Source organism: Chiloscyllium punctatum, chromosome 10, assembly GCF_047496795.1.
Source record: "Chiloscyllium punctatum isolate Juve2018m chromosome 10, sChiPun1.3, whole genome shotgun sequence".
Lineage (NCBI taxonomy): Eukaryota > Metazoa > Chordata > Chondrichthyes > Orectolobiformes > Hemiscylliidae > Chiloscyllium > Chiloscyllium punctatum.
Genome location: NC_092748.1, coordinates 13823788 through 13841247, shown reverse-complemented (window position 1 = coordinate 13841247; position 17460 = coordinate 13823788). Strand labels below are relative to the sequence as shown.

At 49.6% G+C, this 17460-nt stretch overlaps 1 protein-coding gene across 6 annotated transcripts in view; it reads left to right on the top strand.

Moving 5' to 3' along the window:
• Positions 1 to 17460, top strand: part of LOC140481903 (disintegrin and metalloproteinase domain-containing protein 23-like) — a 321721-nt gene that overhangs the window by 46330 nt on the left and 257931 nt on the right. For all 6 annotated transcript variants that reach the window (XM_072578562.1, XM_072578561.1, XM_072578566.1 and 3 more), the window contains exon 4: positions 6769 to 6832. In XM_072578562.1, the coding sequence (XP_072434663.1) occupies positions 6769 to 6832 (64 nt within the window). The remainder of the gene's footprint in view (positions 1 to 6768; positions 6833 to 17460) is intronic.

The following is a 17460-nucleotide window of genomic DNA, read 5'->3' as shown; positions in this document are numbered from 1 at the left end:
AAAGACATGACCTCGGATTAACTTGATGCATTCGTCCATGCAGAACCTCAGGGGTTCCTTGGTTCTGTGCAGCCAATTGTGTTTCTTTCTGAGGGGTCCTGCGATGTTCAGAGTTCGTCTGCTCAGTGAAAGGAGCCACACGAGTGGAAAGAGCTCTTAATGTCGGCTGTGTAATTAAGTTCTTTTACATCTGTTTTTGTACCTCAGACAGGATGCAAAATTTATTTTTTGGTAAAATTTATTTTTTTGTGGAATGTGGCTGGCCCAGCACTTATTGCCCGTCCCTAGTTGCCCTTGAGAAGGTGGTGGTCAGCTGCTTCCTTGAACCACTGCAGCCCACCTGCTGTGGGTTGACCCACAATGCCCTTAGGGAGGGAATTCCAGGATTTTAACCCAGCGATAGTGAAGTAATTTCCAAGCCGGGATAGTGAGTGACTTGGATGGGAACTTGCAGGTGGCGGTGTTCCCATATGTCTGCAGCCCCTGTAATTCCCTATGGAAGTGGTCGTGGGTTTGGAAGGTGCTGTCTAAGGATCTAATGACGTACTGTCTGCAATGCATCTTATAGTAGTACACACTGCTGATAGTGTCAGTGGTGGAGGGAGTGGATACTTGTGGATGTGGTGCCAATCAAGCGGGCTGCTTGGTCCTGGATAGTGTTAAGCTTCCTGAGTGTTGTTGGAGCTGCACCCATCCAGGCAAGTGGGGAGTATTCCATCACACTCCGGACTTGTGCCTTGTGGACAGGGTTTAGGGAGTCAGGAGGTGGGTTACACACAGCAATGTTCCAACCTGATTTTGAAGCCACCGTGTTTATGTGGTGAGTCCAGTTGAGTTCCTGGTCAATGATAACCCCCAGGCTGTTGATAATGGGAGATTCACCATAATTGAGGTGAATGTTTCTAGACATAAGGAACTGCAGTAATGTTAAAGACCGTGTTCCTTTTATCTTGGTGCTTTTCAAAGTTGTGTTCCAATGAGAAAGGACTGTTTTTTTGAAAGCAAGCATTGCTACCTAATTTGAAAGCAGATTAACTGACATTCATGGCAAGCATTTATATCATAGTTTGAACAAGGAGTAAATGATGATTAGCTTGTAGATAGAGTGGCTCTGTGTTCGGATGGAGGTCTGCTTTGAAACAAGACGTTGGCTGCTTTATGAACTAGTGACCAGTTACTGGTGACAATGACTGTTTTGCTTGCCAATTAGAGTGTGATTGGCTCTTAGGGAACCTAACAACTTGTGGCTGGGAACAAGGTACAGAGAGAATTGATCAGATCTCCATCAGCTCAGGAGCTGTCTCTCTGTTCTCTGCAGTGACTGTTTATTCGAGATAATATAGTGACTGAAGAAATAAGTCATACAGTCATCAGGAAGACAGAAATTGAATTTGTATGGGTAACATTGAGAGTAAGAAGGATTGATTAAGCTGAATTTTAGGGGTAATCTACACACCAGCCGAAAGTGGAGCTGAAGTGTGGGAAGGTACATACAAACAAATGAGGGAATGAGCAGCAAGCTCACTGATGGGGGATTTTTAACTGCCCAACATTAATTGGCTAGGACAAGAAAGTAAAAGGGAAAAGGGAATGGGGGTTCTCCAGTAAGTCCTTCTTTAACCCACTATTACGGCTGAGACTGAGCCAGAGCAGGTGAGAGCAAGTGAACATGCAGGCAATACTGATCATAATATCATATGATCAAGTCAGCAGTGAAATGGAATGCTCCCCACTTGCCTGGATGAGTGAAGCTCCACCAATACTCATGAAGGCTTACACCATCTGGGATAAAGCAGCCCCCTTGATTGGCACCACATTCACAAACACTACCTCCCCCTCCCACTGACTACACATCACGGCCACTGTGCATATCATTAAGATGCATTCAGGAATTTACCAATGCTCCTCCGACAAATACCTTCCAAACCCATGGTCTCTACCATCTAGAAGGAGGGGGCAGCAGATACATGGGAACACCACCGCCTGCAAATTCCCCTCCAAGCCTCATGCTATCCTGTTTTGGAAATATTTTGCCATTCCTTCATTGTTGCTGGGTCAAAATCCTGGAACTTCCTCCCCAGTGGCATTGTCTACCGACAGCACACAGCGGTTCAAGAAGGCAGCCCACCACCGTCACCTCAAGAGCAACTACGGACTGGCAACAATTGCTGGCTCAACCTGAAATGTACAGGTCCCACAAATGAATAAGAAAAAGATAATAATTTAGAAGCATTACAGAACCAAAATGTTAGATTGGAGAAAAACTGGTTTTGAGCTGACAGTAGTAATCGGGCAAATAAACTGGGTGACTGTATCGGCAAACACCAGGCCAGAGCAACAGTAGGAAACATTTAATGGAATTCAAGAAAAATATATTCTACTAAAAAGACAACACCAGTGAGGTACCGTGTATGAATAAAGATGTAAAAGGAAAAGTTGAGGGTAAAGAAAGGAACAAATATTAAAACAATGGAAAGCACACGACAAGGGATAACACAAATGGGTTTTGAAGGAAGGAAGAGAAAAAAAACAATTAAGGAGGGAAAAAGGAAACATGAAATTAAGTTATCGGGGGACACAAAACACAATGGTAAAATATTTTGCAGGCGCATGTCTGAAATGAGGAAAGACGACGTGGAACTAGGCTCAGCCCTTTCCAACTCCATTTTGATTTAGCTCCCCTGCCCCTTCCCCTTCCCCTTCAGTCGTTTGCATTGCCCCATGGGGGCTTTGCATGAAAGTTAACCGTTGGGAAAACTTTTGGTGATTTACTGGTAGCGGTTAACAGACGAAAAAAAAAACCGCGGATGATTTGGTGCTGGGAAAAAATGAAACTGTTGTCAGTAGTTGTTCGTAAGAGTGCTTCTGGGTGTAACAAATGAAATGGGAGTAGGCCGACAAGCTGCCTGTGTGGTCCTGCTGGTCTCAACGTGGCTGTTGCATTTGCCTGCACAGTAGCAGCACGGCAATTGAAAATAATTTGGTGTGAAGCTTTTGACAGAACCATGAAATATTTATATAAACTCATGCCTCAATTTTAGCGGGTTGCTTCACTTGTGGAATTGCTGCCAGCTTCAACAGACGCCTTGGCTCAAAACCTGCTCCTCAGGAGATTTAAATTCCGCCAGTTCCTGTTTTAGTTCTTCATCTCAGAGTTTAAAAAAAAAAAAAATATATATAAATAATTATAAACAAAACAGTCCAGAAATACCTTCTTGCTGTGCTGTGAGCTCAAGTCCCTTTGCTCATGTCCTGATTATTTTTAGATCAGTAATGGTGACTGACTGTGAAATCTGGCAGCACAGTGGGTCTTGACAGGACACAGCCTGTTAGTGTCACTGTCAGTGTCACCCGCTGTCAGCCATGGTACTCAGATGCATTTTCGAGTGGGAAAATGGCGTGGGAGTCATGCCAAGCCGTCACAGTTGGGTCTCTGTGGAGGGCTAGCCTGGGTTTAGCAGATAGTATTCTCACATCCGAGTCAGAAAGTCCCATCAGATTTGACTACAGCATGAAGCTTGGCGTTCCCATGTTGTGAAGGTGCCTAACGATGACCTCAGGACATCGTAAGTGCTTCAGAGCCGGGGATGTTCTCGTTCTCGTTCTGTCACAACGCAGCTCTGCTGCACAGCAAGATCCCACCAGCACCAGTTTTCAGGGTTACGGGTAGCTGCGATGGTGGAACGGTGCGCTGAGATCTCTTACACCCGAGAGCAGACCTTGCATTTGACAAACCGACTGGAAGCTGCCATCTGTGATGATGCAGCACTGCCCTGGGGGACGTGCTCATGTTCTGTGAAGTTCCTGGTTCTGCGGCGAGAGTGCCAGCTGAACAGCAGCTGGCATCACCAGCAACACCAGCCACAATTGCTGCGGTTGCAGCTCAAGAGGCGTACTAGATACATTCACACACACCGCTGGGCACAAGCAATGGTGTGTGACTGCAATGAACAGCGAGGGAACACTGTCTGCTCTGTGCAGTGTCCCTTCTGCTGTGATTTCAAATAGCACCTTTGAGACATAGTAGGCCAGTTATAGTAGACAAGACATATTCTCATGCTTGTCCTCTGACTGAGTCTGCTTTCAAATCACTGATGGTAATATTTTCCCTCAGTCGCTCAGTGTCATAACCAGGGTGAAGGTGTTCCTTGTAAAGGGCTGGGAGAATTTTGTGGGCCGGCACACAGGATACACCAAACCCCTTTGGGTGTTTGCCGAACTGTGCACATACTCCAACCCCCCTCCCCCCACCCTGGCTTCCCACAGAGGTGTGAGATAGTGCCAGAGAAAAGCCCCTGGTTCTGGATCCTGAGAAACAAGCTCGATGAGTGTTGGTTACCATCTGATGGAAAGGGGCAGCGATATGGGCACAGCTTGCATTTCTGTCGCACCCTCTGTGATATTTGGAAGTGATTTGGAGCCAGTGGCAGGGTCACCGTTGTGGTGAACACAGCGGCCGCTTTGCACACAGAGGCTCCCGTGAGATGGCAATATGATGGTGAGCAGAGAATCTGCTTCATGAGTGGTGCTTTGTTGAGACAGATAAATATTGCAGGACTTTGGGGGTACCTTCCACTGCTCTCCCTTCATACAGTGATTAGGGAGGTCCTCAATATCTACTGAAGGGTGCTGACAGGGTCTTGGTTTTCCACCTCGGCTGATAGAGTCTCAGCAGTGTGGTACTCTAGCAGTCCTGCACTGGATCGTCACCTCGACTATAGATTACTGTCGGAGTGGGACTTGAACCAACCACCCACTGCTTTAGAGGCACAAGTGCCTCGGAGGCTCACGTCCATGAATGATGGCCAGTTTGGGTCAGAATGATAAATGGAGTGATATGGAACTGTGAACTCGAACTCGAGGCTTTAGCTTAGATTCCCTACAGTGTGGCCCAACACGTCCACACTGGCCTGTGCACCCAACACTATGAGGTAATTTAGCATGGCCAGTTCACCTGACCTGTATATCTTTGGACTGTGAGAGGAAACCGGAGCACCCGGAGGAAACCCACGCAGAAACGGGGAGAATGTGCAAACTCCACACAGACAGTCACCCGAGGCTGGAATCAAACCCACGTCCCTGGCGCTGTGAGGCAGCAATGCCAACCACTGAGCCACTGTGCCACCCCAATGGTTTTCCAGTAAGGAGCACAGGCTAAGAGGAAGCTTTCAACCCTGGGTACAGATGTTTGCGAGATTAAGAAGGAAAGCCCGTGAAATAAAAGAATGGGCAGGGCTTCGTTAGCATTGAGGCATGCACGATGCTTTCTGGGTGGTCCTTGAGTTCCCACAGTTTGACACGACAATGCCCAAGCAGAAACCAGTACAACGCAGGTAACCATGGCGGCACTTAACGTCAGTCCTTCTGAACTGGCAGGTAATGTGCCAGCAGACTGTGCAGAGGGAAAGCTTCTTCCCACCGATAATTGAGAGACCAGGAAACTCACTTTGCATCTGCCGTTTCTGGAGATGTCTAACTCAGTGGTTGCTCGTTGAGCAAACTGACAGGCTGATCGGCAAATTTAAACACAGGATCATTTTTAGCTGTGGCTTCGGTCTAATATGACCCTCAGTTTCCCTTGGGCCGTGGGAGACTCTGCTAATTCTGTTTGGTTCTCAGCTTGTGTCTTGTTCAAAGTCTCGTCGAGAGCGGAGAAAAGGAGATTGTTTTCCCCATCCTGCTGCGTATTTGGACCTCATTGTCGGGAGCGATCAGAAAGCCAGGAGGAGCCTCTTCTGGCATACGGTGTGCAGTTCTGGTTGTCCTGTTACAGGAAGGGCATTATTAAACCGGAGACGTTTCAGGAAAGATTTATCAGGATGTCACCGGGAACGGAGGGTTTGAGTTATAAGGAGAGGCTGGAAAGGCCGGGACTTGGTTCGCTGGAGCGCAGGAGGTGGAGGGGTGACCTTATTGAGGTGCATAAAATCACGAGGGGCTTAGATGAGGTGGATGACAAAGTCCTTTTGCCTCGGGTGGGGGAGTTCAAAACCGGGGGCACATCTTTAAGGCAAGAGGAGAACATTTAAAAAGGACACCATGGGTAACTTCTTCACACAGAGAGTGGTTAGGGGATGGAATGAACCGCCAGAGGAAGTGGTGGATGCAGGTACAGTTACAACATTGAACAGACATTTGGATAGGCATATGAATAAGAAAGATTTGGAGGGAGCAGGCAGGTGGGACTAGTTTAGTTTGGGATTATGGTCGGTATGAACTGAGGTTGGATCGAAGGGTCTGTTTCCTGGCTGTACCTCTCTATGTCTCTATCCTCTCCCTCTGGCTCAAACCCTCCAACCCTGGCAACATGCTTATAAACGTAAAAATCACACAACACCAGGCTATATTCCAACAGGTTAATTTGGAAGCACTAGCTTTTGGAGCGCTGCTCCTTCATCAGGCAATCGTCACTTGCAATAACATCCTTATAAATCTTTTCTGAGCCCTTTCAAGTTGCAGTATGTCAAGAAAGTACTTAATTGGCTGTAAAATGCTGTGGGGATGTCCTGAAGTTTTTGAAGATGTGATATGAATGTTCCTTATCCCAGTGGCAATTCACAAATAACGCTTCCTGTTGCACTTGTAATCTTTCCAGATGACCTTGCAGGTTGGAGTCAGGTCAGGCTGCATGGTGATGGTGGTGGGGTGGGGGGTTGGGAGGGGGGGGGGTAACTAGGACCTGAGGGTTTCATCTGCCCTATGGAGGGAGGTGAGCTGTTCTCTGATGACTGTGCTAACCAGCTTGTGTTTCCTTTCTGTACCCCGCAGTAACCTGCTGTCCTCCAAGTATAAAGAAATCCACTATGAGAAACAAAAGACGTTCTTTTCCAAGGTAAGGCCTGATTTTATTTGAGCATGTATTAAGGCAGCAAACGGCTGGCAGAGAGAAGGACCAGAACGAGCTGTCACATAGGACTTAAACCAGCTTACAGGGAGTGTGGTACACCCTGCCAGTACACCCTGCCAGTACTCCCTGCCAGTACTCCCTGCCAGTACACCCTGCCAGTACTCCCTGCCAGTACACCCTGCCAGTACTCCCTGCCAGTACACCCTGCCAGTACACCCTGCCAGTACTCCCTGCCAGTACTCCCTGCCAGTACACCCTGCCAGTACACCCTGCCAGTTCTCCCTGCCAGTACACTCTGCCAGTACTCCCTGCCAGTACACCCTGCCAGTACTCCCTGCCAGTACACTCTGCCAGTACTCCCTGCCAGTACACCCTGCCAGTACACCCTGCCAGTACTCCCTGCCAGTTCTCCCTGCCAGTACACCCTGCCAGTACTCCCTGCCAGTACAGCCTGCCAGTACACCCTGCCAAAAGTCCCTGCCAGTACACCCTGCCAGTACTCCCTGCCAGTTCTCCCTGCCAGTACACCCTGCCAGTACTCCCTGCCAGTACAGCCTGCCAGTACACCCTGCCAAAAGTCCCTGCCAGTACACCATACCAGTACACCCTGCCAGTACTCCCTGCCAGTACTCCCTGCCAGTACACCCTGCCAGTACACCCTGCCAGTACAGCCTGCCAGTACACCCTGCCAAAAGTCCCTGCCAGTACACCATACCAGTACACCCTGCCAGTACTCCCTGCCAGTACTCCCTGCCAGTACACCCTGCCAGTACACCCTGCCAGTACACCCTGCCAGTTCTCCCTGCCAGTACACTCTGCCAGTACTCCCTGCCAGTACAGCCTGCCAGTACACCCTGCCAAAAGTCCCTGCCAGTACACCATACCAGTACACCCTGCCAGTTCTCCCTGCCAGTACATTCTGCCAGTACACCCTGCCAGTACAGCCTGCCAGTACACCCTGCCAGTACACTCGGCCAGTACACTCGGCCAGTACTCCCTGCCAGTACTCCCTGCCAGTACAGCCTGCCAGTACTCCCTGCCAGTACACCCTGCCAGTACACCCTGCCAGTACTCCCTGCCAGTACACCCTGCCAGTACAACCTGCCAGGACACTCGGCCAGTACTCCCTGCCAGTACTCCCTGCCAGTACACCCTGCCAGTACACCCTGCCAGTACTCCCTGCCAGTACTCCCTGCCAGTACACCCTGCCAGTACACCCTGCCAGTACACTCGGCCAGTACTCCCTGCCAGTACTCCCTGGCAGTACTCCCTGGCAGTACTCCCTGGCAGTACACCGTGCCGGTACTCCCTGCCAGTACTCCCTGCCAGTACTCCCTGCCAGTACTCCCTGCCAGTACACTCTGCCAGTACACCCTGCCAGTACTCCCTGCCAATACACTCTGCCAGTACACTCTGCCAGTACACCCTGCCAGTACTCCCTGCCAATACACTCTGCCAATACACTCTGCCTGTACACTCTGCCAATACACTCTTCCAGTCCTCCCTGTCAGTACTCCCTGCCAGTACTCTCTGCCAGTACACTCTGCCAGTACACTCTGCCAGTACACTCTGCCAGTACACTCTGCCAGTACACCGTCCTTTCTGCAGTTGGAAACTAACATCTCTACTGGGGCCACTCTACGGACTGGGTCATACATGTGTCTGACCACATTGGATCCGTCTCCCTTATGATGGGCTGAATGGCCTCTTCTTATCACGTAATTATTCTGGAACCCTATTTCAAGGCATGCATCAACCTCAGTTTTGAAATTCATCGTTGACTGCTCCGTCTCACCCCCATCCCTGTTCCCATACTCCCCAGACCCTCCCCAATCTCATGATTTTTACGGACGGAGTGTTCCAAATTTCCGCCACTCTTGTTTCGGATTACGGACTGCAGCGGTGCAGTTTCCTGGTCGGTCAGAACCTTGCTACACACACACACACACACTCTCTCTCTGTCTCTCACACACACTCACACACGCATAGACACTGTCTCTCACACACACACACACACACACACACACACTCACACACACTCTCTGTCTCTCACACACACACACGCATAGACACTGTCTCACACACACACACACACACACTCACACACACACACACACACAAACACATACACACACACACACACACACACACTCTCTGTCTCTCACACACACTCACACACGCAGAGACACTGTCACACACACCCACACACTCACACACACACAGACACACATACGCAGACTCTCTCTCACACACACACATGGACACACAGTCACACACACACACACACACACACACACACACACTCTCTCTCTCACATGCACACAGACACACATAGTCACACACACACACTCTCACACGCACACAGACACACACACACACACACTCTCACACACACACAGATACTCACACACACATAGACACTCTCGCACACACACACAGACACACACATGCATATAGACACACACACAGACACACACACACAGATACTCACATATACACACACAGACACACACATACTCTCTCACACACACTCACACACACACTCACACTCTCTCACACACACAGACACACACACACATAGACACCCTCTCTCACACACACAGACACTCTCTCACACACACACAGACATATACACACATAGACACTCATACACACTCACACATACACACACAGGCACACACACAGACACACACACACAGACACTCACACACACTTGCCGACACACACACATACAGACACACACACACATGCCGACACACAGACACACACACAGACACACACTCACACAGACACACACATACATATATGCACACACACACTCTCACACACATACAGACACACACTCACACATACAGACACACACACACAGATACTCACACACACATAACAGACACACACACACATACAGACACACACACACTCACATACACAGAAACTCGCACAGACATACACACACATACACTCACACATACAGACACACACACATACACACACACAGACACTCACACACGCATACACACACAGAGACACACACACATACAGACACTCACTCACACATACACACACAGACACACACACACTCACACACCCACACACACACTCACACATAGAGACACACACACATACACACACACACAGACACTCAGACACATACAGACACACACTCACACATACAGACCCACACACACCGACACACACATACAGACACACACTCGCACATACAGACACACACACAGTCACACGCACATACACACATACAGACACACACTCACACACACAGACACTCACACACACACCGACACACCCACACACATACAGACACACACAGACACTCACACACACACATACACACACACATACAGACACACACTCATACATACACACACAGACACTCACACACACATACAGACACACACCGACATACCCACACACATACAGACACACACACACAGACATTCACACACACGCATACAGACACAGAGACACACACACACACACACAGACACTCACACACACACACATACAGACACACACATACATACACACACTCACAGACACTCACACACGCATACAGACACACAGACACACACTCACACACAGGCACACACACACATACAGACATACACAGACACACAGACATTCACACACACGCATACAGGCATACACACACATACAGACACACATAGACAGACACACACATACACATACACACACACAGGCACTCACACACAGGCACTCACACACATACAGACTTACACACACATACAGACACACACAGACACTCACACACATACACACACAGGCACACACACTCACACACACAGACACTCACAAACAGGCACACATTCAGACACATGCTCATACATACAGACACGCACACAAACACACAGACACACAGGCACTCACACACACACATAGACACAGACACGCACACATACACGCACAGACACATACACACAGACACACACACACAGACACACATACAGACACACACATATACACACAGACACACAGACACATACACACAGACACACACACATACAGACACACACAGATACACACACACATAACACACACAGACACACACATACAGACAGACACACACACACAGGCACACACTCACGCACAGAAACACATACAGACACAGACACACACAGAGACACACACACTCACACAGACACATAGACATACACACAGACACACACACTCACACAGACACACACAGAGACACACATGCACAGATATGCACATGCACACGCACACACACACGGAAGAGGGGATCGGGAGAGGAGGAAGGAGTGGGCTCAAGGGGCCGAAGGGCCTGCTGCTGTAGCTATTTTCAACGGTCTTAAGACACCGTGTGCAGGTTCCTGGCCGGAGCGAGCGCCGTTCTGAGGGGTGACCGTAGGCAATTCTGTCAGTGGATCTCCCAAATAGATTTTTCTTCTCCAATTTTCCTAGCGCACGGTTAAAGGTCGGAGCATGAGGAGGGGAGAGGTGGAGGGTAGTTTAGAGAAAGGGATTATGAGTGGTGGTAAAGGTAGAGAAGTCGGCGGCGGGGTGGGGGGCGGGGTGTGACCCTTTTTTTCATTCATTAGAGGGATGTGTGCGTCACTAGCTGGCCCAGCACTTATTGCCCGTCCCTAGTTGCCCTTGAGAAGGTGGGGGTGAGCTGCCTTCTTGAACCACTGCAGCCCACCTGTTGGGGGTTGACCCACAATGCCCTTAGGGAGGGAATTCCAGGATTTTGACCCAGCGATAGTGAAGGAACGGCGATATATTTCCAAGTCAGGATGGTGAGTGGCTTGGAGGGGAACTCGCAGTCCCTGTGTATCTGCTATTTGCTGAGCATTGTGGGGGGGGTATTTAAAAAATACCCCCAATGGCATTGTTTAAACAACCATCTGTGTGCTTTAATGAATTAGTCATTCTGATTGCACAGCTCAATTTTGAAAGAAGACATTTCTGCGAATGAGATTCGCCTGCAGCCGCACGAATGGTTATACCCAAACGTTAAACAGACTTACTGTAAAAACAATGAGACACTTATGACACCAGAGGTTTCTTGGCAATGTGGTATTTGCGTTGCTCAGGATTAAATCATTCCTTACCAGCAAGTTTTAATTTTTGAATAGCATATTGATTTTTATTCTTAAGGTCCATTAGGCAGCTAATGCAATCCCCCACAGTACCCGGTTCCAAGTGGCAAAGTAATGAGCTACCAGTGAGGTTGTGAGACCGTCTTGGCAGGAGAGTGGCTGCAGCAGAACAGCGTGTGTGGGATGCTAAGTCGGCAAAGAGATGTCAGCGTGGTCAGTACAGAGTGGGGCATGGGGGGGGGGGAGCCGCCCTGCTGGCCCGCAGAGCTGTGAGGGAGCACCCTGTGGAGTGGGGCCTCCTTCCTTCTCCTGTTCCCCCCCCCAACCCCGTCCCTGGGCATAACTGAACCACCCCTTCCTGAGCAGCCGTGCAGTGGAGCATGAAGGGTGTCGTTCGGGGCCCGACCCGACTGAAGTCCCCCGGGAGGAGCCAATGAGTGGGCCGCTGAGGAGCTCCGCCCCACCCCGCTGTGACTTTACCCGTGACGTCAGGCAAGAAATGGTGGGAATTCACGGCAATCCGACAACATCCAGCGTCGGTGATGCTTTGCACCCCTCAGAGGGTGCAGCGGTGGGAGCGCGCAGAGCTTCAGTGCATTTCTGTAGCGTCTCCGACAGTGTCCTAACGCGTTCGCCAGTCGCCACTGACATACCCCCACCCTGAGCTGCCCCGGGAGACGGTGCAGGTGCCGATCGCCAGATCCGCAAGGCAGCTTTTACCGAGGGGTGGGATTCTGGGATTATGCACAGTGGGAGAATGGAGGGACCGGGGGTGGGGAGAGGGAATTCCAGCGCTGAGGGTCTCACTGGCTGGAAACCCAGTCGCTCTAGCGCTGGGGTGAAGGAAGCAGAGTTTGGATGAGCTGAGATTTACACGTGCTCGAGTGTGGGAGGAGACCGGGGGTGGGGGGTGGAGGGGGTTTGGTGTGGGTGGTGGTGACAGGGAAATGCTGATTGCGGACAAAGGCGATTGGCAAGCCTGCAGGTCGCTGAGATCGGACCAGGGTTCGTTTCACATGCTTGAGTTCCACGTCGAAAGTGATTGCTGAGCTACGCAAAGTGAGCACGGTCAACCACTTCACAGTCCCTGGGCACTTGACAAGCGAGTGCTGGCACACACCCGGTGGCCAGGCAGCTGAGAGGTGCCATGACTCTGACTCAGTCTGACCAATATCTCACCAACACCTTGCCATCTCTGTACTGAACTCCTTGCCTCCACCTCACATCAGTATCATTGCGCTGAGCGCTTTGCCAGTCATGAATTCCTGGATGCTGATAGGCCACTTTTTACAGATACAGCCCATCATTGCGATTCTAGCTCTTTGCTGAAACAATCTGAAAACTTCACCCGAATCCCTGCATCTTTCTCTGGTTTGAATATTTGGTCATTCTTCCCATTGGGAGGCACTCAGCTACTCTCTGTGACCAATCAGGTTCTATTTCCTGTAATTCCCTACAACTCTCACCTCCGACTCAAGTCTCGCAATCAAACAACTGCTTCTCATTCCTGTAGTTGGGATAGATGACAATGAAACGCGTAGTTGAGGCTGGGTTAGGATTAGGTTTTTATCACAATCCAATAATCACAAAGGAACTTAGGAAGCAGAGGCAAGAGTAGGCGATTTGTCCTTGGGAGACTGCTCCTTATGACTAATCTACTGCAACAACATTTTCCCACAGTAGCGTCATATGTGGGGGAGGTGGTGGTTTAGTGTTATTGCCATCAGACTGGCAATCCAGAGCTCAGACTGATATTCTGCGTTCAAATCCCACCTGGGCTCTAGGTGAAATTTGAATTCAATACAATTAAAAAAAACATGGGATTGAAAAGCTAGCCTAATAGTGATCGTGTAATTGCTGTCATTTATATTAAAAACAGATCCCATGCAGTTCACTAATTTAATTTTGTTCTTTATTCATTCATGGGGTGAGGGTGTTGCTGACTGGGCCAGCATTAATTGCCCATCCCTAATTGCCCAGAACCGAGTTGAGAGTCAACCACATTGGAGTCATGTGTAGGTCAGACAGGGTGAGGATGCCAGCGTTCCTTCCCTGAAGGGCATTAGTGAACCAGATGAGTTTTGATGACAGTTGGCAATGGATTTATAGTAGTACTGAGATTCTTAATTCCAGATACTTATTGAATTCAAGTTCCACCATCTGCCATCTGTCTCCTTGTTAATCCACCCTCTGGACTAACAAGGAGACAGTGAGGTCTGCAGATGCTGGAGATCCTGCTCCTCAGATGGTGCCCGACCTGCTGTGCTTTTCCAGCACCACACTCCCACCTCTGGATTAACAGTCCAGCGATAGTGGCATGAGGCCATTGACTCCTCCAATGTCCCTCAGGGAAGGAAAACTGCAACCCTGGGGTGGGGGAGTCCAGAACTAGAGGGCATTGGTTTACGGTGAGAGGCCAAAGATTTAAAAGGAACCTAAAGGGGCAACTTTTTCACACAGAGGGTGCTGCATGTATGGAATGAGCTGCCTGAGGAAATGGTGGAGGCCAGTACTATTACAACATTTCAAAGGCATCTGGATGGGTATATGAATGGGAAGGGTTTGGAGGGATATGGGCCAAGTGCTGGCAAATGGAACTAGATTGGTTTTGGATATCTGGTCGGCATGGACAAGTTGGACCGAAGGGTCTGCTTCCGTGCTCTACATCTCTCTGACTCTATGGTTCACCACTCTCTAAGGAAACAAATTCTTCCTCATCCCAGTAGATGTGCCTGGACCTAGATCTCCCCAGCCAGGGGAAGCATCCTTCTTGCATTTACCCAGTTGACCCTCATAAGAAATTGGTACTCTTCAAATAGATTGCCACTCAGTCTACTAACCACTAAAGAATACAGGCGCAGGGGTATCTCCTTGTAAGAGAGTTCTCCAGGAGTTAGGCGGATGAACCTCCCTATATGGGAGATAGTTCCCTCCTTGGATAAGGAGACTAAAAAGGTACACAGTATTCCAGGTGTGATTTCACCGAGTTCCTACACAAATGCAGCAAGTTGTCTTTGGACACAAATACTCTCATGTTTTGGCATATACACTGTTTGCCAGGTTACCTTGCCCCCAATACCAGCCTTTTGTTAAGACCCAAACTAAATTCCCCTGGTGAGGAGATTTGAACTCACGTCTCAAGATCATTAGGAGAAAGTGAGCACTGCAGAGGCTGGAGATCAGAGTCGAGAGTGTTGCGTTGGAAAAGCGCAGCAGGTCAGGCAGCATCCGAGGAGCAGGGGAACTGACATATCATGTTGAAGGGCTTTTGCTCGAAATGTCAGTTCCCCTGCTCCTTGGATGCTGCACCTTCCCAGCAACCACACTCTCGATTGTCAAGATTATAGTCCAACACACCTGGCCCTGGATTACTCATCCAGGAGCGTGCTACCACAGTCCCTGGCCTAGTACTGTGTGAGAGTTTGATACCTTCCCCAGCAAAAACACCGTTCACCTTGCTATCTGATGGTTCAACTAGATGTATTAGATTAGATTCCTGACAGTATGGAATCAGGCCCTTCAGCCCAATAAATCCACACTGACCCTCCAAAGAGTAACCCACCCAGACCCAATCCCCTACCTTTACCCCTGACTAATGCACCGAACACAATGGTCAATTTGCCTGACCTGCACATCCTTGGATTGAGGGAGGAAACTGGATCACCCGGAGAAAACCCAGGCAGACACGGGGGAAGAATGCACAAACTCCACGCCGACAGTCGTCCGAGGTGGGAATCGAACCTGGGTCCCTTGCGCTGTGAGGCAGCCGTGCTAACCACTGAGCCACCATGCCGCCCATTGATGGGCTCTTTTCGCTGGCATCCCTCCATCGTTGCGTTCTCAAGGAGCTGCGTTCCTGCATTCCCAAGACCGGTGGCGTTTCTTTTTACTGCTTACCCTGGCAGTTTCTCCAATGGGCCGTACGCATCGCACCTTTCACCATCCGAAAATAGCTCGTGGTGGTGGGGGACAAGCTGTAGGAGGTGGTAACCAAGAGCTATGGGGAGGCTGCTTTCCAGACCGGAGCACTGGGGAGAAAGGGGAGAGTGGGATCAATGAATATCAATCATTTTAAAAGAACAGCTTCTAATTCAAAGGAATTATCCCAAAGGCAGATTGTTCACTTAGTCTCTGAGCGGTAAAGCACTCTGTTGTTTTAATTATACCGTTGAAAGACGGCATGATCCATTTGAAAATCTGTGTTGTTACAGATTTTCAGGAAGTATTATTTCAGAAGGAAAGCATTTGCTGAGCTTTGTGCTTCCTCAGGGCGATGTTAGGGCCAGGATTGATTGTTTCCCATTGAAGGGCCCCAAAGCCATTGTTTAGGTCACCCCCTGGGGCGTATTGGATAGGATGGGATTTCTTGTTCTATCAAAGAGCATATAAAATAATGAGGCATTTGGATAGGGTTGATGGTAGTTGTCTTTTCCCTAGAGTGGGAGATTACAAGACCGGGTGCACAGTTTACAGGTTAGAGGAGAGAGACTTAATAAAGATGTGAGGGGCAATTTTTTTACACAGAGGGTGGCTCGTGTGTGGAATGAACTTCCCGAGGAAGTGGTGGATGCAGGTTACAAATACACTGTTTAAAAGACACTTGGATAAGGACATGAATAGGAAAGGTTTGGAGGGATATGGGCCAGGAGGAGGCAGGCGGGTCTAGTTTAGTTTGGGATTATGGTCGGTGTGGATGAGTTGGGCCGAAGGCTGTGTTTCCATGCGGTATGACTCTATAATGTGAACTGGAATCAAGTACCTCTCGGGGGTACTTCCTGCACAGTTGGTGGTTGGTTAAGGGGCACTTTCATCACGTGAAGCCACGCCGACTCTGAATGGCTTCTGCCTGTCACTCTGTGGGTGTCTGTCTTGTCCTCTGATTCCCGAAGTCAATCTTCCCGAGGCCTCGGCTGACGATAGCGATGGGGGACCGATGGCAGAGCACCGAATCGTTGGAAGGGTCTGTCCTCTAGGATGGGCACCCCCGATTCCATGGCACCCTTTTGCGGCACGGTGGCACAGTGGTTAGCACTGCTGCCTCACAGCACCAGAGACCCGGGTTCGTTTCCCGCCTCAGGCGACTGACTGTGTGGAGTTTGCACATTCTCCCCGTGTCTGCGTGGGTTTTCTCCGGGTGCTCCGGTTTCCTCCCACAGTCCAAAGATGTGCTGGTTAGGTGAATTGACCACGCTAAATTGCCTGTAGTGTTTGGTGAAGGGGTAAACATAGGAGATTGGGTCTGGGTGGGTTGCGCTTCGGAGGGTTGGTGTGGACTTGTTGGGCCGAAGGGCCTGTTTCCACACTGTAAGTAATCTTAAAAAAAAAGGAGGGTTTTCTCCTTGGCGACCTCACCTAGCATCATCGCCTCACCATCCGTGGGATCTTGCTGTGTACACCGTCAAGCGCTACCACCTCGCCGCTACAGCGACTGTGCCTGTAAACCAAGAGCGCTCGATTGGCCTCAATCGCCGCTTTGGGCTTTTCCTGAGGTGGTGCAATGGCGCCATGTAAATT